Source organism: Pteropus vampyrus, unplaced genomic scaffold (genome assembly GCF_000151845.1).
Source record: "Pteropus vampyrus isolate Shadow unplaced genomic scaffold, Pvam_2.0 Scaffold436, whole genome shotgun sequence".
NCBI classification, from domain to species: domain Eukaryota; kingdom Metazoa; phylum Chordata; class Mammalia; order Chiroptera; family Pteropodidae; genus Pteropus; species Pteropus vampyrus.
This window is the reverse complement of record NW_011889217.1, coordinates 1,999,390-2,026,550: the sequence shown is the minus strand read 5'-3', so window position 1 is coordinate 2,026,550 and position 27,161 is coordinate 1,999,390. Positions and strand designations below refer to the sequence as shown.

Below are 27,161 nucleotides of genomic sequence, written 5' to 3'. Positions count from 1 at the left end.
GGGTGCTTGGGGGAGGGGAGTGGGTTGCTGGAAACTTTAATCAAGTAGGGACCGTTAACAGCTGCAGGGACACCTTAGAAAACAGCGAGCCTTAAAAGAGAAATATTTGTAGAATCTGTCCCCCTGACCTTTCAAGACTTCTGAAAATGGCCCGTCATTCCCTGACATGAAAACAAACAACCAAAAAAACCCCAGCTATCGCCGTGCGCTTAATCCTCTGGACAGGACTTGACATAGAAGCTCACCTCGCACAGACACCCTTAAGAGACCACAAAGACCTGGGGATGCTCTCACACACCCACATACACCTGCCTCTCCCTGAGACACATTCCTCAGGTGACAAATGTGCGCTCCGCCTCAGTGGGCACTTTTCCTGGGGCAAGCTGGGTGACACTGTTGGGAGAGCTCTGGACAGACCCATAGGCTCATCACAGCACCCCTCTACACACCACTAATCATACACTACAAGCTGTTAGCACGTGGTGAGGACCTCTTTCCCCTTCCTTTTTCCTCCCCACAGCTGCAGCGGGGTGATTCTGAGGGGGCGGATGTCACCCACTTGGGGTGGGTTTTTTCCACTTCCACACCTTGTCTCGACCCAGCTTCTTTCTACCCCCAGAAGTAGGCCCTTTTGGGGTCACATTCTAGATCACATCCTGGTAAAAGAGCATCAGAAACACTTTTGAACCACTATTCAGCAGCCCCCTCGTTCCTCCCCTGGTTTCTTTCCCTTCCGCCAGCCAGGCCCTCATCATGTTGATGGCCTCTCAGCCTCTGGTCTTTCCCCGTAAATACCCCTTTTTCTTCGGAGCGGGATGTAAGGGACAATGTTGAGACTTTTTAAAAGAAGAACTTTACTAGGAAAGTAAGAAAGAAACCAAAACCAAGCCAAGAAAATTTCAAAACCTCAGCTAGTCCAGAATCTGCATGCTCAGCACCCAGCCCTGCTTTGTTTCTTTGCCTCCCCTCATCTAAGAAGCTGCAGCCCTTTTTCATCCCTATGCAAATCCTTTGCTTTCCTGCTCCCTGACCCTCCACAAGGGTGCACGAGTAGCCAGTGCTGCAGGCTTTCCCAGAGGTGTAGAAGCTGGGGTTGCTTTCATTCTCACCCCAGCCTAGGCCTACCCCAGAGCCTCTGCCTCCTGGACTGGGCTTGCTGTATCCAACACAAGGGATGACATGAGTCCCGCAAGGGGCAAGATGGGACCAGGAAGGGGATGACTGGCCACAGGTGTGATCAGTAAGGCAACAAGGGTGAAAGAGGCCAGGGAAAGGCTGTGAAGAGGAGTCTGGGGGTGTTTACAAAGGAGAAACAATGTGATACCAGATGCTCCTCCAAAGGCTATTGTTCCCGAGGAGGGCTTTGGAGTGAGATCCTCCCTGTGCGTGGCTTCCTCGGCAGCTCTGTGGGTCTACAGCAGGAGAAAAGCCGGGTCCACCCTGAATGCTCCTAAACTGATGGGAAGATGAGCTCACAAAATAAGGAACCCGTTTCTGGGAATTCATACCTGCTGGGAGACCCAGGATGATCAGGAGCTAAGGCTCATACTCGAATCCCTCAGTCTGATTGGGAGGATGAAGCCCCACCTTGAAGCAATGATTGGTAAGATCATCTGGGGTCAGTTGGGCACAAAAGAGCTCTGACTACACAGAGAAAGCCTGTAGACCAGGTAGCCGGGAGGGGAGCAATAGGGCAAATCTGAGCAGAGCCTCGGGAGGGTGGGCCTTTGCAGTGCCAAAGTGGGTCTGGGATACATGAAGGTGGAGCACAGGCAGGACACAGGGACCAGCCTGAGTAGTGGTCGTCAGCCCTGATACCCCTGCTCTGGACCTTAGTTTCCCTTCCCCTGACCCTCTGGCCAGTGCTCAGGGATACCATCCGCTTCACTGAACCCATCTGTCTGAGACTTGCTCACATCTTCCTCTTTTGTGACTGGAGGGCACAGGGCAAAGCACTAAGCCATACAGTCACAGAGGGAACACAGAGCCTAAAGTTACAAAAGGACAGAGGGGAGAGCAGCAAGGGAAGCTTGGTGCCATTGGAAGAGGGGAAGACGGGAGGGGCAGAGGTGCCCAGGACCATGGCCGAGGCTGTCACTTACGCAGACCTGCGATTTGTGAAGGCTCCCCTGAAGAAGAACATCTCCAGCCAGTTAGGAAAGGGTAAGGGTGAATGAGCCATCACCATGATTCTGCACCCCCATCCTCCTTCATGATCCCACCCCACAGACCCCCATTCCCCACCCCCATCTTGGTCCCTTTTCTCTCCTCTCCAGACCCAGAGGCTGATGAGGATGGGGAACTCACCTATGAGAATGTGCAAGTACCCCCAATCTCAGGGGGAGCCTTGAGCTTGGCTGCCTCTGGACTAGGAGACAAAACCAGTATGAAGAGCCCAGGGGATGTGTATTTCCGGGGAAGGGGTTGAGGGTGGAGGGCTGTGTCTTGAGCTGGGGAGTCGGCAGTATTCTTAGGAGGGCAATACTCTTGAGAAAAGGAGGTGGGTGGGGAGGTTCTTAGGAAAGAGAAGAATGAGGACTGGCAGCCAGGGGAAGAATCGAAGCTCCCAGAAGCAATGTGAAGATCCCAGTGGGGAGACAGGACTGGGGAGGGCAGCCCTGTGGGAGATGAGTTCGAATGGGAAATGAGGACTCACAGGAGCGGGGAGAGGGTGAGAGCACTCCCAAGAGAGGGTTTGGGGCAGACAGAGAGGGACCCTGCAGAAAAGATAAAGGGAGACCCTGGAGGGCAAGGAGGGGATCCCTGGGTAGCTGAGGAACTCTGGAGAGTGCTAAGGTCAACCCGGAACAGTTGCAGAAGGCAAGGAGGGGCATTGGAATCTCAGCGCGGTGGACGGGGTTGGTGGGTGGGGCGGGAAAGGGGCATTTCCCGGAGCTTTCCATCTTCGAATTGGACTCTCTCGCCATGCGCAGGAGTCCATTTGGAGCTGCCAACAGCGTCCTGGAGCTTCGTGACGTCACCAGCCGACAGCAGGCTTCTGGGCTGTGAGTTCCGCGCCCTCCCGGCCCCGCGCGCGTAGGCGTCCTCGCTCTCTTTGCCAAGCCCGCGAGGCCGGGCGGGGGTGGGCGCGGAGCGACGTGGTGGCGCCCGGCCGGGCGCTGGTGTTGCTGGGCTGTGCGGTGTGCAGGTCAGGTCCCGGGAGTGAGCCTGGGGCGCAGCCCCCCCGGACCACCTGGGCAGCCCCGCGACGCCCTCCCCGGCCACCTTCACGTGCATCTTTCTAACGTGTCGACCCAGATCCTCTCCGCCTTTCGCCTCTGGCGAAGGTCTGCATCCACATACCTCTCGCCCTTTCTCGGTCTGAGATTTAGTGCCCGCTCCTACCAGGTAGCGCCCTCAGTCCTGCTTACCAGTAACAATCCCCAGCCCTTATTCTGGAACGCCTTCCCTCTGCTATCTGCGGAAACTCACTGCCTGCGGGAGAAAAACCACCAAGCCTGCACCACGTCGTCTGAGAGAGGCTCTTTTCCGTTTATCTCCCCACCCACCCCTTCGGTCTATAAACCCTTTCTTGAGGCTAACTGCCCCTCATCCCACTGTCTCCCTAAGGCTGTGCAGCCTGGTCCAAATACCTCCTTCTGAGCCTGCTCCTCACCTGCCTGCTGTTAGGGATGGCTGCCATCTCCTTGGGAGTGCGCTGTGAGTATGGCTGCCCCCATTTCCCACTTAGCCGAAACAACTTTCTTCCTTACTCTCCCCAACAAGCTGCCCTTCCTCCGGAGGGTCCGGAGCTACTACCACCACATCCTTAGCTTTCGGTCTGGTTTCCAGCCAGGTCTGTTTTAGAGCAGTATGTCTTTCTAAATTGTCCTCACTTAATCCAGTACCTCAGGCTTTAGGCAGTCAGATCTTAGGTTTCAGCCCGATAAGCAAAAAGTTGTTAAGAAGCAGAAAAATGACATTGAAGTCTCAGGGCAACAGGTCACAGCTGAAGATGCCCTCCAAATCTCTCTTTATGGCCAAACAGATCTGCAGGTGTCTCAGCAGCTCCAGCACACCAAAAGGGTTCTAGAAGCCACTAACAGCAGTCTGAGCCAGCAGCTCCGCCTAAGTATCAGCCAGCTGGGGCAGAGGGAACAGGATCTACAGGGGGCCAGGAGGGAGCTGGCCCAGAGTCAGGAAGCACTACAGGTGGAACAGAGGGACTGCCAAGATGTCAAAGAGCAGTTACAGGCCTGCCAGTCTGACAGGGAGAAGACAAAGGAGACCCTGCGAAGTGAGGAGGAACGGAGGAGGACCTTGGAGGAGAGGCTGAACTGCATGCAGGACACACTGAAGCCTTTGTTTATATGCCCCTCACCAGGTAACTGCTCTGGGAGAGGAGAGATGGGAGGGTCTGCTGTTGTTCAGGAAATGGGTAAGGAACCATAGTGGTGGCTGACATGAGTATGCAGCCTTAGCCAACAGGAAGAAGGATCAAGCTACATACTAGATTTGGGGAGACTCTCCCAGCTCTAAGGCAGACACTGTGGGAGAGAGGAGGGGAACAGCCAGCCTGAAAATCACACTCTAAAGCAGCAAACTCAGATCTCATCTGGCTTGATATCAGTGTCAAGGATTGGTTGTTTGTATATTTTTCTAAGGAGAGGGTCTATAGCTTTAATTAGTTTTCACTACATCTGAGATTCTCAAAAAGGTTAAAAATTACTGATTGACTAGGTACAATCTGGTGGTGGGACAAGGCAGTTGAAGCTCTCAAGTATGAGTGACACAATGAGGTGGGTGGGGGTAATGTAGGGGTAGGAAACTGGGGTGGAGTATTCACCCAGTCAGTATGTGGAGATGAGGAAGGGGGACACATAAAAGGTGAGGGGTCGTGCCAAACAGGCTGAGGTTCAAGGCCGGGTTCTAGGCCCAAGGGGACTAGAATGTTTGTGGACTGGTTATCTGTAGTCGAGGTTAGGCTCAGTCTAGCCTCAAGGAGCATCTGGTTACTTTCCCAAGGCTTAAGACAGAGAAATTATGTGCGTACACTACCAGCCCTCATTTTTTTGTTGTTGTTTTTTACCTTCTTATTCTCTATGACCCTCAGTTCCTTGCCAGTGCTGCCACCCATCCCCACAGCTACACCCTAGACCTCAGCAACCCAAACTGCTCTTCCACTGAAAGGACAGTTTCAGACCTCCACTGTGACCACAGCTGCCCCCCATCTAGGCTTTCCTCACACTTCTTCAACTGCATTGAGGCCTCCAACCCGTTAACTCCCGTTTCTCCTTTTCATCAGCCGTCACCTGTCCTCACTTCTCTCTCTACCCATCTTGCATTCTGGGGTCCATCATTTCAACCGCCCACTCCTTTGTTCCATTGTCCTTCATGTTGCACCTGAGTGGCAATATCTCAACTCTAGATAAACTCAACTGTCCACCTTGCCCATGCCTGCACCCAGGTGTGACAAATTGTGTAATCATTCTGTTGGATGCCACTGAAACTCTAGTTTCAACCTCAGCTAGGGCTTCAGCGCTGCCTGGCGACTGCAGTGGTCATCTTGCTCCCCATAACTCCTTACCCTACTACTTTCTCTCTCACTTTCAGCAGATGCTCTATTCTGTCATAGAAGAATTCTCTCCATTTTCCACCACCAAGTCTATGTATCCATTTGCATTTTTGCCTACCCTCATCTCTTGGAAGGATAAGTACAACAGCTTGCTGGATGTTTTTCCTAAACATTTTCCCAAACCCCCATTCCACTCTTCATATTGCAGGCAGGATAATTCTTTAGAAACAAAAATCTGATCGTGTCATCCCAGTGAAGAGTATGTCATTCAGTTAGTTAATTAATCACAAGTTATGGAGTAAATACTATATGTCCAGCACTGCACCCAGGCATTTGGGATCTAGGGAATGAACAAAATTCCTCTATGTAAAACTCTACATTCGCTTTCTCTTCCTTGTAATATTAAAATAAAAAATCCTTAACATGGCTTCCAGGACCCCTACTGACCTTTCAGCATGCCACTTTTTCCCTCGCCCTCTTCTTTTTGGCCACAGGTACTTCTTTTTATTCCTTTAAGTTGCTATAGGATAGCAGTTCGAGAGAGTAGTTGGGTGGGCACATGAGAAAATGTAGATAGAAGAGCGGGAGCTAGTGGAGAAGGAATGATTTTTGAGTGACAGGGAGAGGACTGATAAAAAAAAAAAACAATGGAAAGAGGTGGGTTGGGGTCAGGAGCACAACAGATCGAGTTGTGGGATGTTAAAGAAAGAGGGATGTTTATTTCTTATGGATGGTCAGGAAAAGAGGAATAGAGAAGAGAAATTTTGCGGTGGAGAGGAGGGAAATGACGAGAGTTCATGGAGAGTGTCTGACGATTTTAGCAAAGCAGGAACTAAGGTTGTCTACTTGTGGAAGAGTGGAGAGAAAGGAGGTAGCTAGCAGCTTGAGGAGTGTGGGAAAGTTGAATATGCAGTGGGGAATGCTTTAGGGAGCTAATGAGATGAACGAGTGGCCCACTGAACACTTATGGGGGGCCCAGGTGAGGTTAGCTAAAGTGGGGGTGGGGGACTGGAATCATTCAGAAATTGGGAATAGTACCGTTAGCCCTATTAAACCTCCTAGATTGTTAAAGAGTAAAGTTGCTGAGTGTTAAAGGCTTATACTAAGTATATGCAGGTGTGGCACATCCAGAAAGATTGCAAAGATCAAGGGCTAGAAGTCAATGAAGTCGTTGAGATCAGATGCAGGGGAATATTGTTAGCAACTAGATTGCTGAGTGGTCACTTTCATCCCAAGTGTTGAGATCTCCCTCCTGGGTCTGGCTGTGCTGTCACATTCTTTCTTTTTTTTTAGATACCTGCTGTCCTGTGGGATGGATACTGAACGAGAGGAATTGCTTTCTCATCTCACCTGTTAAAAGAAGTTGGAGAGAGAGCCAAAACTATTGTAAATCTCTGTCCTCCAACCTGGCTGTAGTCAATGACTATTCTTTTTCAGTAAGCATACCCTTATTCACAGACTGTAGTGGGTACTGTTAGGTAAAGGGACATATACTGTCAAGTCAGGAATGGCAGTGCACGGATAGCATGCATTTCTTTTTTTATGCAGCTTCTCAGCATAGTGCTCCAAGTAGTCCCTACTAACTGACAGAGCTGGCATGAGAATTGACTTATGAACCACTTTTACTTTTACTTGCTTCTGATCTCTGCTTTCTAGTCAGCATTCTGGGCTGCCTAACAGATTCTCTGACTGTCATGGCCTTTCAGGCAGAGAGACCCCATACCTGGTGGGCTGGATTATAGGAATTGGTTCCTTGTGACCACAGCAGCCCACAGAATCACTCCCTTTCAAAGGCTGGCAGAAGTTTCTATTCATCCGGGAGATGACCCCGAAGGGTGAGCCTGTATCTATCTACAGGGTGGCATTTGAAGGATGCAGGGATAGGTCACTGATGAGCTGATGTCATGTACCAAAGGTGGATACAGTCCTCTTGTCAAAGCTCCTAGGTCCCCCTAGAGTGTTCATTTTCTTCCATCAGTCCAAGTCTCCTCTTTTATACCCATTCCCCATTCTACTATTTGTCATCGCTCTCCATTTACCTCTGGTCTCTCTGAATCTCCCCTCAGGATTATCGCAGCAGCTTAAATAAGATGTTGACTTCCAATGTTTTGTCTGATATATATTGGATTACCCTCAACTCTAATAAGGACCAGCAGTGGACTAATGGTGTAAAAGACTCTGGGTAAGTTTGTTAGGACTTTTTGGGTATTTTCAATTTCATAATCCCTTCATAAAGACATTAATGACATTTCCTTCCAGGTCCTGCTCCCAAACCTTTCACAACCAATATTGTAATTGCCTATGTGTCCATTTCCTCTACTAATAACTCTTTAGGGCATTTTTATTCTCTATTATAGCCCTACTTCCTAGAAATCCCTGGCCCATGCTTTTATTTTTAATTACTAGGTTGGGGCCCATGTTATTTTTTTCCCAGAAGTTAGGGCTGATGAAGGACCCTGGCATTTGAACTTACTGTCCTTCGACAAGGCTACCCAAACTGAGGCTATACGTTCTCAGCCAGGGCCATTTGGGGAGTAGCCTCAGGGGACCAAGGAAGCAGCGGAGCACCTTTGAGGTCCAACCCAGGGACCTCAAACAGAATGGTTACCTCCTATGTTCCCTAACTGGAGTTTCCACCTTTAAGACCTCGAGTTATTTTCCCCTCCCTGGTCTGAAAGCCTCTTTGGTTTGGAATGCAGACGTTCCTGAACTGCGCCCAAACGTGGCCTTAGGTAGGCAGGGTGAGTTAGGACTTGGGCTAGGTTTTATGCAGATCAAAGGAAGAGAAAGGAAGAGAGGGGACCAGAGATTATTGCTGCTCTATTTCACCACTATATAGGTCTTATGCTCAAAACCAAAGATGTATCAAGGCACACAGCTGGTGGCCAAAAGTACACTCAACGGAGTGTAATAATCGTCTTCCGTGCATCTGTGAGATGGCAGCTTTTAGGTTTCCAGATGGGGACCGCTCTTTGCACTGAGCTGGGTAAGAGTGAGGGATGGGACTAAGGCATGGGAACCTGAGGGGAGTGGGACTCAGCAGGGGCCCAGAGGTCGGGGGAAGCTTGTTCCTGGGAATGACAGTCATGCCCACAGCCTCCAGGCACTTGGTCTGCTTATGTCAAGGAGGTTGCACAGGGAAGGCTGGGAGATGAAGGGAGGCCAGTGATGGGGTTGTCTAGGGAGTTGGGGAGACAGAGTGAGCTGGATGAGGGTTTCTTAGTGACCATCAACTGTGGGGTTCGCTGATGCTTTACTCTTTCAGATACTTATGCCAATAAGAGCCCATGCCCCTCATCTCTAATCTGCAGCCTGCAGGTCCCAAGATCATCTCCCTCCAGCGTTTCCTCATTCTTCTTGAACAGTGCCCGGCCAAGGGTTAATCCATGCTCAACACTTCTAGCCAGTCTGCTGCCTGCTTGAAATCCTATCCCAGAAACTGGACTGTTCCTGGGAAAAGGGGGAAGAAACCTCTAGAAGAGATTTTGGCGTCCCCAAGAACCTCCCATAGTGGATTGGGGGTTGGGGGGAGGAGGGCGCACGGGCTGAGTGGATAGGGGCAGCCCGGAGCCAGCCAGGCAGTTTTATTGAAATATTTTTAAATAATCTGCACGTGTTAGTCTCGTGTGTCAGCAGTGCTGTGTCTGGTTCAGTGATCCCCACGGGATAGCAAGCCCAGGGGTTGGATAGGAAATGTTCTGTCCCTTGAGTCCATGCTGAGGTTCCCCTATAGGGGCAGGATAGCCGGTCAGCCAATCTGGGGCTGGCACTGTCCAGCATGTGCTCTGTCCTCACAGGGCATCCTGAAGGCTAAAGTTGGAGGCCTGAGACCACAGGCTCCATTGCTAAGAGCGTGCCCCAGGCAGCTGCAGGCTAGTTGTGGGTGGCTTGGCATGGTGCCCTCGGTGGCAGAGAAGACTGCCCGCCTCACAGTTCAGGTTGCGGTAGCGGGCAACAGCTGGTGTGGGGCGGGGGCACATGGACAGGAAGCCAAAGCTGAAGGGGCCAAGGCAGCAGCCAGGGCAAGGCAGCCCCTCATCGGACTCCCGGGGAACTGAAGGGGGTGGTGAAGGTTCTGTCCGCTCCAGGGCTGCTGCCTGGGGCAGGCTATGTTGGGCCCGGTTCCAGGGCTCCCCGGCCCAGCCTTGTGGGGAGTTCACTACCACAGCTGGGGGGTTGTTGTTAAGGGGAGGTCCCGACCTAGGGGACCAGGGCTGGGAGGCCGAGGAACAAGTGCTGATGAAGTTGTCTGTGGCCACAGCCAGGGGCAGCTGGGGAGCTGGTCCTGGGGGTTCTGGCTCCGGACTACTGCCCTCACACTCCATGTTCTCTTCAGCTGAGGGGCCCACAGCGGGAGGGCCAGGACCTGGCAATGCTGTCTCCATACGTCGGGGGAGCTCAGGGGATGATGGTAGTGAGCGGCAGCGACGAGCAGGTGTCCCAGGCTGGACGAGGGTCTCTGGAGTAGTCACCAAGGGCAGCTGGCTGGAGGGCAGTGGTGATGGTAGTACAAGGGGCAGAGGGGCGACTGGCTTGCTGGGTGTGTCCAGGAGCTTGATCTTGCCACCCCTGAGGTCTTCCCGCAGTGAGAAGGGGTTGACTCGAGTCAGACTGTCCCCCCAGTTGGGGAGTGATTCTGGTGATGGGGGCAGGAAGAGGTCTGACCGGCTTCGGGAGAGCCGGGGATCTGGTCTGGGAAGCGTGGCAGAGGGACCCCCTCTTGGAACAGACCCTGTAGACAGAGAAGTCTGTGATCACTGTTCTCAGCATTGATAATTTCTTACGGGCCTCGTTTATTCTCCAAGAGGGTGGTGGGACTAGAGCTTAGAAAAGGGAGTCTGATAGGATGCTTTGGAAAGGGGAAGATGTTACCTCCAGTCCCCTTTTACCTCTTTCCTTTTTTCCTTCCTTCAAGCTCTAGAATTAGAAAACTATCTTAGTTGAAATGTCCTCTCGCCCCACCCCCTTCTCAATTAATAAATGTACTTAGTTTCCCTCAGATAATTCCCTGAATTCTAAGGAGGAGAGAGGCAAAGACTCCAGTTGGGTCAAGGTTACACTCGCTTACCCTTAATTTGTGTCAGGGGAGCCCTGGTGAGGGGGGCTGGCTCAGGCAGCTGCTCCAGGATCCATTCCAAATGCTGGGTGATTTCAGTGAAGGGTGCACGAGCGCTGGGTTCCATCTGAGGGGTAGGGAGAGGGGCAGCTTCACTTAGTGTTCCAAAATCGGGTCCCTGGTTTTCTTCCCATCACCTGGAACAGGACAGCCTTGTCAGCTGATGGATGGGGACAGAGGGCAGGGAGGGTGAAGCTCTTACGCTGCAGCAATGGATGGCCAGGAGCAGGAAAGGCAGTGGGCAGTCATCCCCTACCAGGGTCCGGAAAGCAGGCACATCCAGGCCAAAGTCCTGTGGGGACAGAGAGGAGGGGTCTCAAAGTTAGCCTTCGTTGGCTAACTTCCTTCTGTATCCTAATGTGGACCTCGACCACTAGTGACTCCTTCTTAGTTATGAGCTGCCCAGTCTGGAGTTCCTCCTTTTCAAACCTGGAGACATCATTCACCTCAGTACGGGGTAGGTAGTCCGGGTCTGCGGGTACTCGCGCGATGAGCTCACAGAGGACAATCCCAAAGGCAAAAACATCAGCCTGGGGGGAGGAGATAATGTCAGGGGGAAGACTTGACAGTTTTCATGTCAGAATTTTGTCAGAAAGTGTCAGAATTCAGGGGGGAGTCTTGACAGTTTTCATGTGTTGGAGGGGTGCCTGTAAAGGGCAAGGGGGATCTTGGGGGCCTCCTGAATATCTGGTAGGGTTGTTTAGGAACTTGGGATGGGGTCCTTTAAGAGTATCTCTAGAGGGTCTCTCGAAGGTCGTGGGGATCTAAAGGGTTGATGTCTCACCTTCTCATCATACAGCTCACCCCGCAACACCTCTGGAGCCATCCAGTAGGGGGAACCCACCACAGCCAATGGCTCCTTCCTTGCCCCTTCCCTGTAGGGCAGGGGCAGAGTCATCAGAAACATCCCACCAGAAATTCTCCCAAACAAAAGGGGCTGAGGTCAGCTCCCTTCCCACTCCAAGGGAAATGTTCCTGGGGGCTTCACTTAGATAGGGGTCTTCCGTGAGTTTTGGGGGAACAGGGGTGTTCACCTTACCTATACACAGGAATCTTTTCAGCCAGCCCGAAGTCACCCACAACAGCTGTGAAGCCTTGGTCTTCCCGTCGGATCAGACAGTTCTGACATACACATAGCATCCCCACACACCCATCACCTGCTGCTCTTTGATCTTTCAATCTATACCCCAAAAAGCTCTGTCACTCCAGAATAACCCCGTCTCTGATCTTCTAGTTCTCCAATGCATCCCAGTCTTGCAACATCATTCGCCACTCCAAAACACAATGTGGTGCTCAGTTCCTCAGAGACACCCGCTCAACCCAGTCCCCCATTCTCCAATACCTTGCTACTCTAACATCTTAACATATCTGTTATCTACATTCCAACATCCATGGGCTAGTTATAACCTAATAGTCTTAAATCCCCCTTCATGTCTCCACCCATCTGGCCAGCCTACCTTGGATGTGAGGTCTCTGTGGAATACACCTTTGGCATGCAGGTACTGCAGGCCATGGGCGATGTCCAGAGCCAGGCGGAGCCTGACAGGCCAGGATAGAGGTTCTGGGGAGCTGAGCAGCTGTTCCAGGGTCCCCCCATTCATATACTGGGGCATAGTAAAAGGAGAAGGGGAATGAATGTCAAGGTTTCAGTCTCTAGTCTCCCATTTATAAGCCAGGGGACACTCAAGAAGATCACAAAGGTCAAAAGGGTGAGCCAGTGCTCTAGGGTCCCCCATTCATATTCTAGGGCTGCCCTGTCCAATACATATGCAACTATTTAAATTTAAATTATTGAGTTTAAATAAAATTAAACATTCAGTTCCTCAGTCACAGTAGCCACATTTCCAGTGCTCTCTAACTACATGTGCCTAGCAGCTACAGTTTTGGATAGCACAGATATAGAATATTTTCATCACTGCAGAAGGTTCTATTGGACAGTACTGTTCTACAGGATATAGAGGATGAGAATAGCTGAGGCCTTTTACTTGTGGTTTGCCCATAGGGAAGTTCAGGGACGCCTCCCTGGGAGGAGGTCCTGCTGGTTCTCACTATTCCTCTATAGAAGCACCGGGGAGCTGACTCTCTCCCCTTGATGGTGGTGAGAGTACCCTCTCCTCGCCCATCCTCACCTCTGTAAGAGCGTGCAGCTGCCCCTGGTGCACACAGACCCCCATGAACCTAGAAGAGGGGAAGGAAGATAGGAGGGTAGGCTGTAAGGGTGCCGGCCACTCCACAGTTCCTACTTTTCCAGCGGGATCTTTCTCCTCCCCCTAGCAAGCTTCCCACCTAGCGGCTGGGGCTGCTCACCTTAGGATATTGGGGTGCCGAAGCCGATTCATCAGCTGCACCTCCCGTAGCGTGTTTCCCCGGTTACTGGGGAGCCTATTCATTTTCAGCACCATGACTTGCCCTGACTGTCGGTGTCGAACCTGCGGGCGGCAGGGGCCGGCAAGTCCCGGGTAGATCTGACAGGTCGCCCGGGACCGGGCCCCCTCGCTCCAGCCTCCGGTCTAAGGCTCGGTCCCGCCCCTCTGCTCTTTCTGCTGGTCCTACCTTGTAGACCTCCGAGAAGAAGCCGGCCCCGATCTTCTCGGCGCAGTGGAAATCGTCCACGCGCGCCAAGCTGGACACGGCGCTGCGGAGAGCCCGGTAGGAGGAGGGGCGGCCCCGGCCCGGGCCTCCACCCGCGCCCCCCGGCCCTGGGGGCCCCTCCCCCGGCGCCTCTCCCGGCCCGGGTCCAGGGCCCCGCTGTGGGGGCCGTTCCCCGGCCATGGCCGGGCCCCCAACCCCGATCTGCCTCACATGGCAGGGTCCCCGGGCCCCGGGCAGGCAGCACTCGCCATGGGTGCGGGCCCAGCCCGATCCCGGGCGCCGGGGCTCCGGCTCCCGCCTTATAGAAGGGAAGATTCGCCAAAGATCCTGGTCCCGCCCCCGCCGCGCCGGCTTGCTGGGCCCGGGTGGACACGGCTCCGCTCCGCTCCGCTCTGCGCAAGGCCTAGGCCTGGGCCAGGCGGTGGCGGTGGAGTTCCCGGGCGCCGGCGGGCAGGCGGGCTCCCCGCTGGCGGAGGCGGGCGGGCGGCGGCGGCGGCGCTAGGCTTCGCCGCTGGGGCTCAGGCTCCGCGGCCTGCCAGGGGCGGGGCTGAGCCTGGCCTCTGCTTAACTCCTTCGAGCCCGGCCACCAAGCAGCGGCCACGCCCCCTCGGATACGCACCCCCAACGGTTGGTCGCGATGCCCTAGGAGAGTGGGTCAGGGGCGTCGCGGTCGAGTAAGATCGGGCCCTGGCTGAATAACTGAAGGGCAATAAGGGCTGATTGTGCATGTGTGCAGCTCAAATGTCTTTTAGCTGTCGGGTGAGTCCTTTCTCCCCTCACACCCTGAGGTCACTGTCATTTGAGGGCCGGGCTCTGGAAGCTGCACGATTCCTGGGCTTTATAGACCAGCAGGGCGGAAAAAGACACCTCGGGCCCAGCCACAATCTAAAGTAGCCCAGTAAACAAACCACCTCCCTGTCCCAACCTGCCCATTTCCCAGGTCTCCGTCCCTACATCTTACACATCTGGAATCATCTTCCTTTTCGGTCGCCTGTGATGGCCCAGGGTCGTGGCCCTTGGCCAGCCCATTCCTAGCGTGGCCCCGACTCCTCCTCACCTCATCCCACCTCCCTCGAATAAAGTTCAAATTCCAGAGCCTCCGCCCAGTGACAGACAGTCTGGACCTTCCTCTTACTACTTCGTCCAAATGACCTTCTCTCGCAAAAGAGGAGCCTCCACCTACAGAGAAAGCCCCTCCTTCCGCGAGATTCCCACCCCTCGGCCAGATCCCGCACCTCAAGGGGCCCTTCCCTTCGGACACCCCTCTCTTCCTCAGTGAGAACCCGCCCCTTCAGCGGGACCTTTCCTTAGTATGACACTGCCAACATTAGTGTGTACCAGGACCCTTCAGTGCGACTCCCCTCTGTGTATTCCTCCCATGCAGGGAGACAGACCCCCAGCTATCGGAGTGACTCCACCTGTCATTGTGACCCCTCCTCTCAACGTGACTCCTCCCCCTAGTGTGGCCCAGCTCTTATCAGTGTGACCCCACATCAGGTTCCACCCTCCATCACAGAGGACTCTGGTCTGCTCCTGAAGGCCAGAGGGGGAGCTGCAGGCGGCGTCTTAATCGACGCGAGGACCTGAATGCGCACGCACTGGCTGGGGACCCTGTACACTCGCCGTACCCGTTGCTTCCGGTTCTCGGCTGGCTCCACCCGCCAGTCATCGGTGAAATAACCAATCATAGCTAGGGGTGGTGACATAGCTCGATGCCGGTGGACTGCTCCGGGCGAGCGGTGATGGGAGTCGGTGAGCGCCACCTAGCGGTGGGATGGCCGGTGATGGGAATGGAGGCTGCGGGGCCTCGGAAGTGAAACTGGCTGCGACAGAGCTTTGGAGCGAGGCTGAGTTCTCTTCAAAAATTCTAAAGTACTTTATTTCTATTTCTGTGGTAAGCCAAAAAGAGAATAAAAGCACAATCCACATCCGTGTGGGTAACCGCCTTCTAATAGAGTCCTGTCTCATGTGTATGAGAGTTGGGGCCAAGTACTCTTAAATTGTCAAGGGCTAATGAAAAAAGAATAAAGGCAGTCTTAAATTCTAAACAATGCAGGGTCGAGAGAAGGCCAGATGCCGTCTCATTGAGGTAAGATTTAGCGCAAATTTGGAGGGAAGAACAGGATTGATTCACAGTCCTTCCAGAGCCAGTGGAGACAGGCCAATCTGGAAAACAACCTGTGTCTGGACCATGTGCATCATATTCATTCTTCAGAGTCAGTTTGGTCTCTGTAAAACAAGTTCACTCATTACATTAATGTTAACATCTACAACTATTTAATTTGTAAATTTGCTTTCTATAGAAGTATGAGTTCTATAAATGCTAGGAATTGATGCATCATTCTGTTTTAGTATCATAATAGATCATTTAACTGACACATATCTGACTCAATTATCCAAGTTTGAGAATTACTACAGTTGGTGATAGTAATTCTAAGCTGCGGAGTCAGGTTCCTGTTTTAGAAAGATCATTGTGGTGGTTGTAGGGAGGTAGGGAGACTGATGAGAAAGTAGGCTCTGACATTGCTTCAGTCAGGAGAGGATGAGGGACTGAACTAGCATAGGGATAATAGGGAAAGAGAGAAGGAATCATTCAAGTAGTATGGGAAAACTTGATTGATTAGTATCCAAAGTAAGTCCTGTGGAGAGAGAGAGCATCAGTCATGGTAATATTTAAATTTCTAGCTTAGATGACAGGGATGATATCCACTGAGATAATGAATCCAGGAGGAGGAAGGTAAATGATTGCAATAAACAAAGAGGTAATGGTAAAGAAAACTATGAAGATGGATGCCACCATCCAAGTAAGGTGTATAAAGGAAGAAATAGGCCGGCAGTGGAATCCTGGGGAAGATCAATGTTGAAGGGCAGATTGAGGAAGAGAAGTCTATGAAGGAGACTGAGAAGAAACAAGCTGAAAGACAGGAAAAGAATCTAGAGAGTCTGGTGTCATGAAATCCAAGGAATGGAGAGTTTAGGAAAAATAATAAGGAACAGCATTAAATAGTGCAAAGGGTTTTGCTAAGTTTTAAATGTTCCTTGAGTTAGGCTATTAGAAGATCCTTTTGTTGTTTTTCAAACATTTTATGATGGAAAATTTAAAAACAACAAACAAACAGAACAATAAACCCTTATTTACCTTGGGTGAGTAAGACCATTTTGTTGGAGACCCACGCCTCACTAGTCCTGTTGCCATAAGTGACGTAGAGTAAAAGTACCTGCTTTCATGTACCTTCTATGCCAGTGATTCTCTGATGACTAATTTATGGCCAGTCTTGCTTCATTTATACCCCTGCTGTCTTCCTCCTACTCACTTATTTGGTGCATATTTCTGACATATAATTTCATCAATAAATATTTCAATATCTCTAAAGATAAAGATTCTTCTTTATTTTTAATTTTAAATTTTTATTATTATTTTTAAAACATTTTTAAAAATTTCCTCCTCCCATCTGCTAAGGATTTTTCTTTAAAACAAAATCATAGTGCCATTGTCACACCTAAAAAACAGTAATTTCTTAATATCATCAAGTATCTAGTTGACATTTTCCCCATTGTTTTATAGTTTAAAAAAATTGTTTATTTGAGTCAAAATCGCGAAGGTCCATACTTTGCAGTTGATATGTCTTGAATCTTTTTAAATCCTTAAGGCCATCCTCCATCTTTTTTCCCTTACTACTTAATTTATTTTTTAAGAAACCAGGTCATTTGTCCCATAGATTTTCTCAAAGTCTGAATTTTGCTGAGCTTCTTTTGGTGTAATTTAGCACATTCCTCGGTCCTCTGCTTTTCTGGCAAATTGGTGCTAGAGACTTAATCAGATTTAGATTTAATTATTTTGGCAACACTAATCCGTAGGTGGTGTTAGTACTTTTATCAGGAGGCACAGTGCTGCTGGCCTTTTTGTGATGTTAGTAACTAAAGATGATCATTGTCTATTCCAGTGTTGATTAAATTCAGCACTATTGACATTTTGGGCCAGATAATTCTTTATTGTAGGAAGCTGTCCTGTGCATTGTAGGATGTTTAGCAGCATCCCTGGCCTCTATCTACTGAACGCCAGTAGCAACTTCCCCAATTGCAACAACGAAAAATGTCTGTAGACATTGCCAGTTGTCCCCTAGGAGGCAAAATGTCCCTGATTGAGAACCACTGGTCTAGGTTCATTAGTACAGGAGTTTGCAAATGATATTCTCATTCTATCCTTCTTTCTTTGTTTGCTAGGTAGAATACCTCTACAAAGAGAAACTTTTCCACATCAACTATTTGTTCCCCAGAGATATATTTCATGTAGGAAAGGCAAGAAAAATGCTTGATTGTTTCCCTTTTATTTTACTAGCTTTTAAAGTAGTGAGTTGGTTCCCCATTGTCCTCCAAAAGGGACCAATGAGGTGTTTGTTTTTTTTAGTATTATGAACTCATAATTTAACACCTATATGCTGTGTCTCAATTGTTGGCAGTTTTTATCATTTTGATGTTTAAATTGTCTGTTTTGGCCAGTGGGGACTTATTCAAATTAGCTCCTGAGTCCTTTTGATATGACCCTGAAGGTTTCTTACTATTTGTTATACCAAAATCTTCCTGGCTTACTTTGCGCATTCCTAGACTAGAGCTGGTATCAGCTATTTTTCCCTTTCATGATTCCTTTTAGTTGGAAATAGTATTTAGAGACCACATCTGGGTTCTATGGATATAAATTATTTAACTTTAGGTAGAACAGTTAAATGAATGTGTAATTCTTCTCAAAACAGTCCCCTCCACCATCTCATTATAAAAAATTTTGGACATGCAGAAAAGTTGAAGGAAAGCATAATGAGCACATTTATATACCCTACCCTAGGTTTAACAGTTGTTTAGATTTTGTTGTGTTTTTTTCTCTCGTGTGGTGTGGTACGGTATGCTATGATATATATCATCATAAAATTTTTATTGTACCATTTAAAAATAAGTTGCAGGTATCTTGATACTTCATTAGCATTATCTCCTAATATCAATATCATTATAATGGAAACCATAATATCATTATCATACCTTGAATTAGTTTCTTCATTCTCTTCATATTTTATAGGCTCCTCTTTCTATGTATGTCTCTTTTGCTGATTCTTCTTCATCTTCCTGACCTCTCAACTGTGGTGTACCCAGAGCTCCATCATGGGACCTCTTCTCTACTCACATACACAGTGGCTCATTCCATTAACTCCAAGGCTTTAAATACTATTTATATGCTAATGACCTCATTTTCTCTCTCTTGCCCCAACCTCTGCCCTCTAGACTCCTATATTCAATTGCTTACTTATCATCTCCAGTTGTATATCTAATTACCTTTTCAAAATTGATGAGTACAAAACAGAACTCTTGAATCCTCCCTCTCTTTACAGCTCTTCTTCAAGGCTTCCCTATCTCAATAAATTCAATTAGATGCTCAGGCAAGACAATTCAGTTATCTTTGACTCCTCTCTTTCTACTCCATATCCAGACCACCAGCAAATTGTGTATGCTCTACGTTTGAAATCTATCTATAACCTGATTGCTTTGGACATTTTCACTACCTCTAACCCACTTGAAGTCACCACTGTTCTTACCTATAGTATTGCAATAGCCTCCTTTCTGGTCTTCCTGCTCATACCTTTATCTCCCTATAGCCTATTCTCTATACCAGCGGTCCCCAACCTTTCTGGTGCCAGGGACCAGTGCTCCTGAGAATCTAATGCCTGATGGTCTGAGGTGGAGCTGAGGCAGGGATGCTAGTGCTGGGGAGCAGCTGCAAATACAGATGAAGCTTTGCTCACTAGCCTGCCACTTACCTCCTGCTGTGTAGCCTGGTTCCTAATAGGCCATGGACTATTACTGGTCTGTGACTCAGGGCTTGGGGAATACTGCTGTACACAGCAGCCAGATATTCCTTTTAATATGTAAGTCAGATAATTTAATCTCTGCTCAAACCCTCTCAACTCACTGAGAATTAAATCCAAAATCTTATAATTTTATTACTAATATTTATACCTTTGATTTCCATTCCCTTGCTTAAAACCTTCAATATAATGTTGAGTGAAGTAGTGGCAGTAGACACTTATATCTTGTTCCTGATCTTTAAAGTAATGCTTTTAATGTTTCGCTACTAAATTTAATATTTACTGCAGGGTTTTTTTTGTTTTTTGTTTTTGTTTTTGGTAGCTATTGATAACAATTAGCTATTATCACAAAAGTGTAACTAACCATATCAAAACTCAGTGGCATAACACAATTACTTATTCTCATAAAGCTGTGGGTTGACTGGGGTCAACATTCTAAACTGGGATTGGCTAGAGAGTTTGGCTGGGCTCCATCCGTCCCTCACTCCTCCTGGGACGAGCAGGATAGCCTGGGCAGGTTCTTCTCATGGTGATGGAAGAAGTGCAAGAGGACGACAAGCACAGTTTTGCAACTGTTTCCATGTCTTTTGGTCATGTCATGTCTGTCAATATATTCCAGTGGCCAAAGAAAGTCACAGGGCCAAGCCCAAGTACACTCTATTTATAAAGGTGGTGGTAGGAAGGGAGAAAAGATTTCTAAACAATGATATGTTACGTTAATCAATTTTCTAATGTTTAACTGACTTTGCATTTATAGAATAAACCCAACTTGATCTTCATGTGTTCTTTCTCTCCTCCCTCCCTCACTCACTCCCTTCCTTGCCCTCCACCCCACTTCCTTCTTTCCTTCTTTTTTTCTTAACACTAGATTTGTTTTTTTTTTGTATTTTATTTTTTATCAGCTTTATACTGAGATATAATTCACATACCATATAATTCACCCATTTAAAGTTTACAATTCAGTGGTTTTTATTATATTCACAGAGTTGTGCAACTATCACCACAATTGTTCTAGAATTTTTTCATTATCCCAAGGCAAAACCTCATGTCCATTAGCAGTCACTAACTACATCCCCCCCCAAACTCCCTTATCCCCAGCCCTAGGCAACCATGAATTTTCAGGTTGTATAGATTTGCTTCCTTTGGATATTTCATATATGGAATCATATGATACATGGTCTCTTGAATCTTGCTGCTTTTACTTGGCGTAATGTTTTCAAGGTTTATCCATGTTATAGCTTGTATCAGTACTTCCATTTTTATTGCTGAATAATATTCTGTTGTATGAATGTACCATGTTATTTATCTGTTCATAAGTGGAAGGTCATTTGGGTTGTTTCCACTTTTTGGATGTTATGAATGATGCTGCTATAAACAATCATGTACAGGTTTTTGTATGGTTATATATTTTTATTGTCTCATGTCCTTTTTGCTTTATCTTATTCCTCTGTTCCTTCGTTTCTACCTTCTTTTGGTTTGAATAAATATTTTTTAGCATGCCATTCTAGTTTTCCTGTCCCCTCCCTTTTTTTAAACTTATATATTTTAGTTACTCTCTCAGTGGTTGCTCTAGGGATTACAATCTAGTCAAATGGTTGAAAGACAAACACGCAATGACCTATACCATATAAGGTTGATTTCCTTTCAATAATCCTCTGAAGAAAACCAATCCTGTAATAATGCTGAAAGTGGAAGTCCTCTAATGTGTCATCTAACTGGTAATGCTGGCTAATAAGAATGTGATTGACATTTGAATATATTTTTCATATAATAAGCCATCTTATTGTACTATTATTAGTTATGGTTTTTCAGTGGGTTCTCAGGGTTTTAGTTAAGCAGATAAATTTTTTCTTCCTTTCCAATATTTACAGTTCTTATTACTTATTTTTATTTCATTTACTGTCTAGAATAATGTTCGATCATAAAGGTGATAGTGATTAGTCTTGTCTTGGTTCTGGCTTTTATAAGATTGTCTAAAGTGAGGGACTATCAACTCTACATGCTGGCATCTACTTTATGCCCATTTTCCTATTAACCTCACTGAGATTTTCTAGTTTAGTTGTATAGAGTTTCACTTAATAGTCTTTTAGAATAAACAAAAATTCTGTGTGCCTGTGTTTTTAGCCACTTCTTCATGCCATTAGGGGCTTCGTGTAGTCTTTTTTATCTTCTGGCTAGCTAGGCTAGTAGTTTGCTTATTCTGTTGTCTTTTTTTTTTTTTTTAAACAGCTTCTATGATAATCACTTCAGTTGTTTTCCTGATTTATTGGTTTTCGTTGTTAGCTTCATAAACTTTTCCTCCTATTTTCCTTAGCTTATGATGTTCCTCCTTTTCTAGCTTCTTGAGTTGACTGCTTAGTTATTAGCTAATTTAGTTGGTTTTAGATCTGTTTACCTGGCTAGTCTGCCTACAGCCTTTTCTGCTGAAGCCATCATGCCTTCCACCTTCTGCCCTCCCTAGACACAGCTAGCTGATAAGGGCCTATTCATCTGCTGTGAGGCCAGGCTTGAGTGTGGTATAGATATAAGTGCTTGTCTATATCTGCTTCTTCTTCCTTCCTAGCATATGGAAGCATATACTTCTGAGCTGTAAATTATTAATAATTGGTAAATCTAGGCAAATGTTACACTTTTATTGTAATTTTTGTTTTTTTCCAAATTAAAAAGTTAAAAAATATATATACATACATATATACATACATACATACACATACATATATACACACATACACACATGCGTGTATATGTGTGTACATGCATATACACACATACACACATACACACATGTACATGCATATATACATACATGCATACACATACACATACCAGGGCTTTAATTCCCAGAAAAATGTGGATGGGGCCATGCATGAGTATTTTTAAAAAATCACTCTAGGTGATTCTGAAGCACATCCCAAACTCTGTTACTGTCCTCAACTCTTTTCCTTTCTCCCATTTCCACTAAATTCCAACCAAACACTATGAATTTCTACTTAGTAGTTAACATAAGATAGTTACTGGGCCATTGCTCTTTATGGCCCATTGCATCATCTCATCTATCTTATCCTACTCAGTGGGGTAGTAACATTAGTTTTCCACTTTATAGAGAAGAAAACAGGCTTGATGAGATGCATTTGGCTAAGGTCCATATCTCTAGTAAAATCAGGGTCTGAACTAGGTTTTTTGCTTGTTTTACTTTTATGTTGTGATGTCTTTGGCTCTAACTAAAAGAAAACTTAAAGCGGCCTTAACAGTAATGAAGTTATTTTACATAAAAAGGTTGGTTAATTTAGTGGCTCTACATTACCATCGGGGACCCAGCCCTTTCTATTCTACCATCTACCTTTGAGGTATTCTGGCTTTGCCCCCAGATTAGCTTAGATTTCTACAAGGATTCATGATAACTGCCAAAGTTCTACCATCACATCCACAGAACTTCTAGAGGCAGGAAGACATAATTCCTTCTTGTCCATGTCTTTCTCTTTAATTCGTTGTACATCTTTTTTGAGAGCAAGGAAATTCTTCCCAGGACTCTCCCTCACCCTAGAAGACTTCCCCTCATATTGCCAGAATGTCACAAGCCCATGTTAAGCTGTCATTAGCAAAAGGCATGGGACCACTGTGATGGGCTCAGACTAATCAAGATTCACTCCTAGGGCTGGCTCCAAGTGTCCCTGAAGTTCCTGGCTGCTCGGCAGAACAAAATTAAGGTTCTGTTAGGAAGAAGGGAGGTGGGGGTGGGGAATAGGTATAAAGTGTGCAACCAACAGTCTGTTACAGAATCTAAAAATCCAGGTTGTTAACCTTAACACACTACTGCTATTCTGGGCTCTCCCCTCAGCTCTCACCCTCACTCTAGCATATTTCCTTAAGAGCCAAGTCCCTTATAACTCTAGCTCTAAATGACATATTCCAAGGCTGATCTTGGCAGAACAGTGAAGAACATGAAATGTATTCCTTGGGACCCAGTGCTCTTGTGCAATTCCTGAGAAGTCAATGATACATGCTTGGTCAGAGCAGGCACTGTCACAGTCTGGGGTGGGGGAGAAGAGCAGAAGCTCCTGGAAAGGTAGACTGGCCTGGCCCTGACTCAGCCCCAGAGCTGAGTTCTAATCATGCTCTCACTCTCTCTCTCTGAGATCTCTCCTTTCTGGTCTGTACTTCTCTTAGAATCTGAATTATTTTCTTATCAAATTCTAATTTGCCCCCTTGTCTTAAACCCCAGCATTCCCTCATATCTTCTTCCCTTAAGCTTTCACAGTAAGAAAACCTGTATCCACTGACTTTACTAACCATTCATTGATTTCCCATATGTGTTAGAAGCTTAGAGACAACGCTAAACAATAGGGAAGGAAATCGAGTTTTAGTAGCTGTGTGGCAAGTGCTGGGGTAAGTTCTTTCACAGACACTATCTGACTTTATCCTTAATAACACCTTGGTAGGTTAGGTTATATTAACCTTCATATTACAGTTTAGGGAATTCAGGCTCAGAAGAAGTTAAGTCTTTTCAGAGAAGGTAAGGGCACAATCTGTTAGAAGCCCATGACTGCCTGACCTCACGCCTGTGCTCTTTCCCCTACCCCACCATTCTGACTTCATGGTCTTTATTGTTACAAAACATATGAATACGTTAATTTGAGCCTCACAACAGTAGCAGGATGAGTAGTAGTATCTGCATTTTATAAATGATAGTGGGGTTCAGAAATACTAAATGACTTGCCCAAAGTCATGTGGAGCTTAGCTTTTCTGACTCCTACATAGTACACATTCTGGCACTGTGGAGTGTGCCTAGCAGAGCATGGTATATTTGTTGAATGGACGATGATCCAGATTATAGTAGGTATTCAATAAATAATTGTCAAGCTCTATTATTAAAAATTAACTTAAGGTCTCTAGGTTGCTTTTTACCCCGACACCTCCCTTATGGGCTCTTGGCTCCCCTCAGAGACCCTCTTTTCCAAGGAACTCTATCACCCTTAACCAAGACTCACAAAGAGCAGAATCGACGTCTCCTCAGGTAGGTGCTCCAATGAGGGCTTCAGAAGGAAGAGTCTTCTTTTGAGATAGAGCTGAATGGACCTCAGTTTTTGCTTTCCCACCTCCCATCTCGGGGTTTCCTTAGGTCCTGGAGTGGGGAGGCTGTTCTCAGCCTTTTCCCAGGTGGCAGGACTGCATTTGTTCTGGAGTAGACAGACCTGTGAGTCTCTGCTATCCTGTTCCACTGGCCTTGGCCCTGGCAGTCATCACACTAGTGCCCCCTCCCCTCGCTCCTCCCTTCACCCCGCCCCTGCCTCTGGCTCAGCCCCACAGCCCTGGACACAGTACACACTGCCCAGGGCCTCTCTGCTCAAAGGGAAACAAAAGACTGCCTGAGTTCCCATGGCGCTATGGCCAGCACCTTCATACCAGGGCTGAACCCTCAGAATCCTCATTATATTCCGGGGTAAGACTTCTACCCAGAGCACAACTCTGTTTGCTTCTGGGAATAGGGGCATAGGGATATAGGAGCTGTGTCACCCAGACCTTGGAGGCCAAGTAGACATACTAGTACAGGAGGCCCAGGGCTGGGATATCTATTGTATTGGATGGAAAAAGAAAAGCAAGGAATAGTGGTAGCTGGGCCTGCTGTGAAGCTTTGTGTTGTCTTCTCTATGGTAACAGGGTAACAGCAGAGGGTAAGGGTTGAAAACCAAGACAGAGAATTGAGAAATGCCTGCTCCAAATATATACACAGCTGAGTCCAGAAAAGATCAGGACTCCAGAGGTCTCTGCTTCTGTCTCTGGGGAGGGTGGGACAGGGGGATTCTAGAGGTGAATGAGTGAGTCCTGTGCTACAGGTACACTGGACACTGCCCACTACTTCGGTTCAGCATGGGCCAGACCTATGGGCAGATGACTGGTCAGCTACTTCGAGGAGCTCCTGGCCTAGCCTGGCCCCCTGCCCGTCGCATACTTCTGCCTCCCATTCGGCCTCCAAGATCTCCAGAGGTCCCCAGGGGAAGCCTGCCTGTCAGGCGTGGGCAAGGAAGGCGCAGTTCCAGCATGATCCCTGGGTACACGGGTATGTAACACACGTATGAACTAGCCCCCATTCTAAAACATGTGTCCCAAACACTAACAGAAATCTTCCTTGCCCCCTGCCCACCCAGGTTTTGTCCCCCAGGCACAGTTCATCTTTGCCAAGAATTGCAGCCAGGTCTGGGCTGAGGCTCTGAATGATTTTACTCAGTGGCATGGGGAACAAGGGAGTCAGGAGCTGCCAAAGGAGGTCAAGGGAGAAGACGTGGAGAAAGACCAAGAGCCCAAGCTGGAGCCAGAACAGGAGGTGGAGAAGGAGCCAGAGCTGAGGCAGGAAGTGGGACAAGTGAGATCAAGAAGGCTTGGCGGGGAGTGGTGAGGGGTTGGAGAGGGGAGCATTACCTCTGTGTAGGTTTGGGGTGGCCATGAGCAGCATAGCTTTGGGTACAAGGGATGTGGGCTTGACAGCCAGCTATACTTCCCTGGGAGCTTGTTGGAACACGGGCGGAATTTGATAGCCCTGTTTTCCTTCTGTCAACTTCCCTCACAAGGCTTCCCCCTATTCCATGGATGACAGAGATCCTCGAAAGTTCTTCATGTCAGGTGAGGGGAAGTGGGTAATGACCAAAGGCGTGGGAAGGCCCCCAGGAGATCCTCACTCAGTATCCCCATCCCCCCAGGCTTCACTGGTTATGTGCCCCGTGCCCGCTTCCTCTTCGGCTCCAGCTTTCCTGTGCTCACCAACCAGGCACTGCAAGAATTTGGACAGACGTACTCACGGGGGAGACCCCAGAAGGGTCTCAAACATCTCCCCTCACTTTCAAAGACCTACCCTCAGAACCTGGGTCTTTTACCTAACTATGGGGGCTATGTGCCAGGTGAGGATATCTCCAGAGGGAGGCTTTAGGGACTGGAATATTTGTGTGTGTGTCTGTGTGTGATGGGTGGAAGCAGTTTGGGGGATTGGAACTAACAGATATGGGGGATAATGGGTTATGTGATTTTATTATTGGGCAGAGAAGGAAACTGAGGTAGTTCACAGTGCGGGGTGAGAACCAGATTTTGGAGGGTCTAGGCGACTGGCTGAGAAATAGTTGGCTTTTCCATGCTACTGACTATAAGTGAGGGACTCTCTTGGCCACACAGGGTATAAGTTCCAGTTTGGTCGCACATATGGGCATCTCACCCATGATGCTCTGGGCCTCAGCACCCTCCAGAAGCAGCTCGTGGCATAGGTACCTGGACTTCGAGTTCTTTCTTCCCTTTTCATCTATCCCGGCCATCCTTTGGAAAGAGAGATGGGCTGGAGGGTGGGGGGAGGCACAAAGAGAAAAGAGAAAATGGGCTGGAGGCCAAGCACCTTTTTTATTAATAGGTGTAATAAATAAATAAATAAATACATAAACAGAAGCTTGGGCTCCTCCTCCGTCTTCTGACCATCAGGCTTTGGCCGCAGCCTATTTATAGTTGGGGGCTTAGGGATCTGGCCCCAATACTGTCACCCATCCTCCTCACCACTTGGCCCAGGGAACCCTGCAAATGGGCCTTCTGGTCACCTCTGTCCATAGGGACATGTTTGTCAGTACCCGTGGAAGGGCTGGCCCAGATGGTCCGGGGAAATCCTGGCAGCCCAGTGCTGCGTCCCTTCCATCTTTTCCTGGGTGGAGATCTGGACGAGGTCACTGGGTCAATTAAGGGGGAGTAATTAACACTGAGCACAGGGATATGTGGCCCAGCTCTCAGTCTGCTCTCTGTCGCCAAGCCAAAGGTCTTGGGAAGGGCTCTCAGGCTCTGAGTCTGAGGGTTATGAGGGTCCCTGAGGCCACCAGCATGCACAGGGCCTCAGTTTTGGCTGCTTCCAGGAGTTGGACTTGGAGTTGGGGTCAAGGTCACGTAGGCCAGAGGCACCAGGCCTGTGTCAGGGCCACGGCTGCAGTGCAGCCAGTCTCCTCCGGCTGGTCCCAGCACCCGTAGGATATCTCCCTTGTGGAAGCTCAGCTGTCCGGGGCCTGTGGCCAGATGGTGGCATAGTGCCTTTACCTCACTGGGGAAACAACAAATGGAGGTCAGA

At 48.2% G+C, this 27,161-nt stretch overlaps 4 protein-coding genes across 15 annotated transcripts in view; 2 read left to right on the top strand and 2 right to left on the bottom strand.

The window, feature by feature from the left end:
• Nucleotides 1-1,783: 1,783 nt before the first annotated feature.
• On the top strand, nt 1,784-8,915 carry CD72 (CD72 molecule). 4 transcript variants are annotated; one of them, XM_011381479.2, is made up of 8 exons: nt 1,784-2,163; nt 2,277-2,384; nt 2,934-3,005; nt 3,571-3,660; nt 3,989-4,324; nt 6,809-6,951; nt 7,582-7,697; nt 8,355-8,596. In XM_011381479.2, the coding sequence occupies exons 1-8, from the start codon at nt 2,082-2,084 to the stop codon at nt 8,494-8,496; spliced, it is 1,089 nt and encodes a 362-aa protein (XP_011379781.1). In that variant the 5' UTR covers nt 1,784-2,081; the 3' UTR covers nt 8,497-8,596. The 4 variants fall into 4 exon arrangements, with proteins under 4 accessions (XP_011379781.1, XP_011379779.1, XP_011379778.1 ...); XM_011381477.2 differs by lacking the exon at nt 1,784-2,163 and adding an exon at nt 8,827-8,915 and having other exon boundaries at nt 2,318-3,005; nt 8,355-8,501; XM_011381476.2 differs by lacking the exon at nt 1,784-2,163 and adding an exon at nt 8,781-8,841 and having other exon boundaries at nt 2,318-3,005; nt 8,355-8,501.
• A 146-nt stretch (nt 8,916-9,061) lies between these two features.
• TESK1 (testis-specific kinase 1) lies at nt 9,062-13,723 on the bottom strand. 2 transcript variants are annotated; one of them, XM_011381480.2, is made up of 10 exons: nt 13,185-13,723; nt 12,939-13,060; nt 12,761-12,809; nt 12,089-12,235; nt 11,671-11,753; nt 11,416-11,506; nt 11,078-11,161; nt 10,834-10,923; nt 10,584-10,698; nt 9,062-10,247 (listed from the first exon to the last, which is right to left on the bottom strand). In XM_011381480.2, exons 1-10 carry the CDS (start codon nt 13,401-13,403, stop codon nt 9,361-9,363), a joined length of 1,887 nt encoding a protein of 628 aa, XP_011379782.1. In that variant the 5' UTR covers nt 13,404-13,723; the 3' UTR covers nt 9,062-9,360. The 2 variants fall into 2 exon arrangements, with proteins under 2 accessions (XP_011379782.1, XP_023379831.1); XM_023524063.1 differs by lacking the exons at nt 11,671-11,753; nt 12,761-12,809; nt 12,939-13,060; nt 13,185-13,723 and having other exon boundaries at nt 12,089-12,228.
• Nucleotides 13,724-15,014: 1,291 nt separating this feature from the next.
• FAM166B (family with sequence similarity 166 member B) lies at nt 15,015-26,494 on the top strand. 4 transcript variants are annotated; one of them, XM_011381470.2, is made up of 6 exons: nt 23,210-24,515; nt 24,910-25,133; nt 25,222-25,436; nt 25,642-25,693; nt 25,771-25,968; nt 26,237-26,457. In XM_011381470.2, exons 1-6 carry the CDS (start codon nt 24,460-24,462, stop codon nt 26,323-26,325), a joined length of 834 nt encoding a protein of 277 aa, XP_011379772.1. In that variant the 5' UTR covers nt 23,210-24,459; the 3' UTR covers nt 26,326-26,457. The 4 variants fall into 4 exon arrangements, with proteins under 4 accessions (XP_023379792.1, XP_011379772.1, XP_011379773.1 ...); XM_011381471.2 differs by having other exon boundaries at nt 25,222-25,461; nt 25,635-25,693; nt 25,839-25,968; XM_023524024.1 differs by lacking the exon at nt 23,210-24,515 and adding an exon at nt 15,015-15,117 and having other exon boundaries at nt 25,642-25,968; nt 26,237-26,494.
• The window catches only part of RUSC2 (RUN and SH3 domain containing 2), a 49,000-nt gene continuing 48,275 nt past the window's right edge, over nt 26,437-27,161 (bottom strand). For 3 of the 5 annotated variants that reach the window (XM_023524022.1, XM_023524023.1, XM_023524021.1), the window contains one exon: nt 26,437-27,134. In XM_023524022.1, coding sequence (XP_023379790.1) covers nt 26,933-27,134 — 202 coding nt within the window. In that variant the 3' untranslated portion in view covers nt 26,437-26,932. The remainder of the gene's footprint in view (nt 27,135-27,161) is intronic. The other 2 variants (XM_011381473.2, XM_011381474.2) reach the window with 1 other exon arrangement.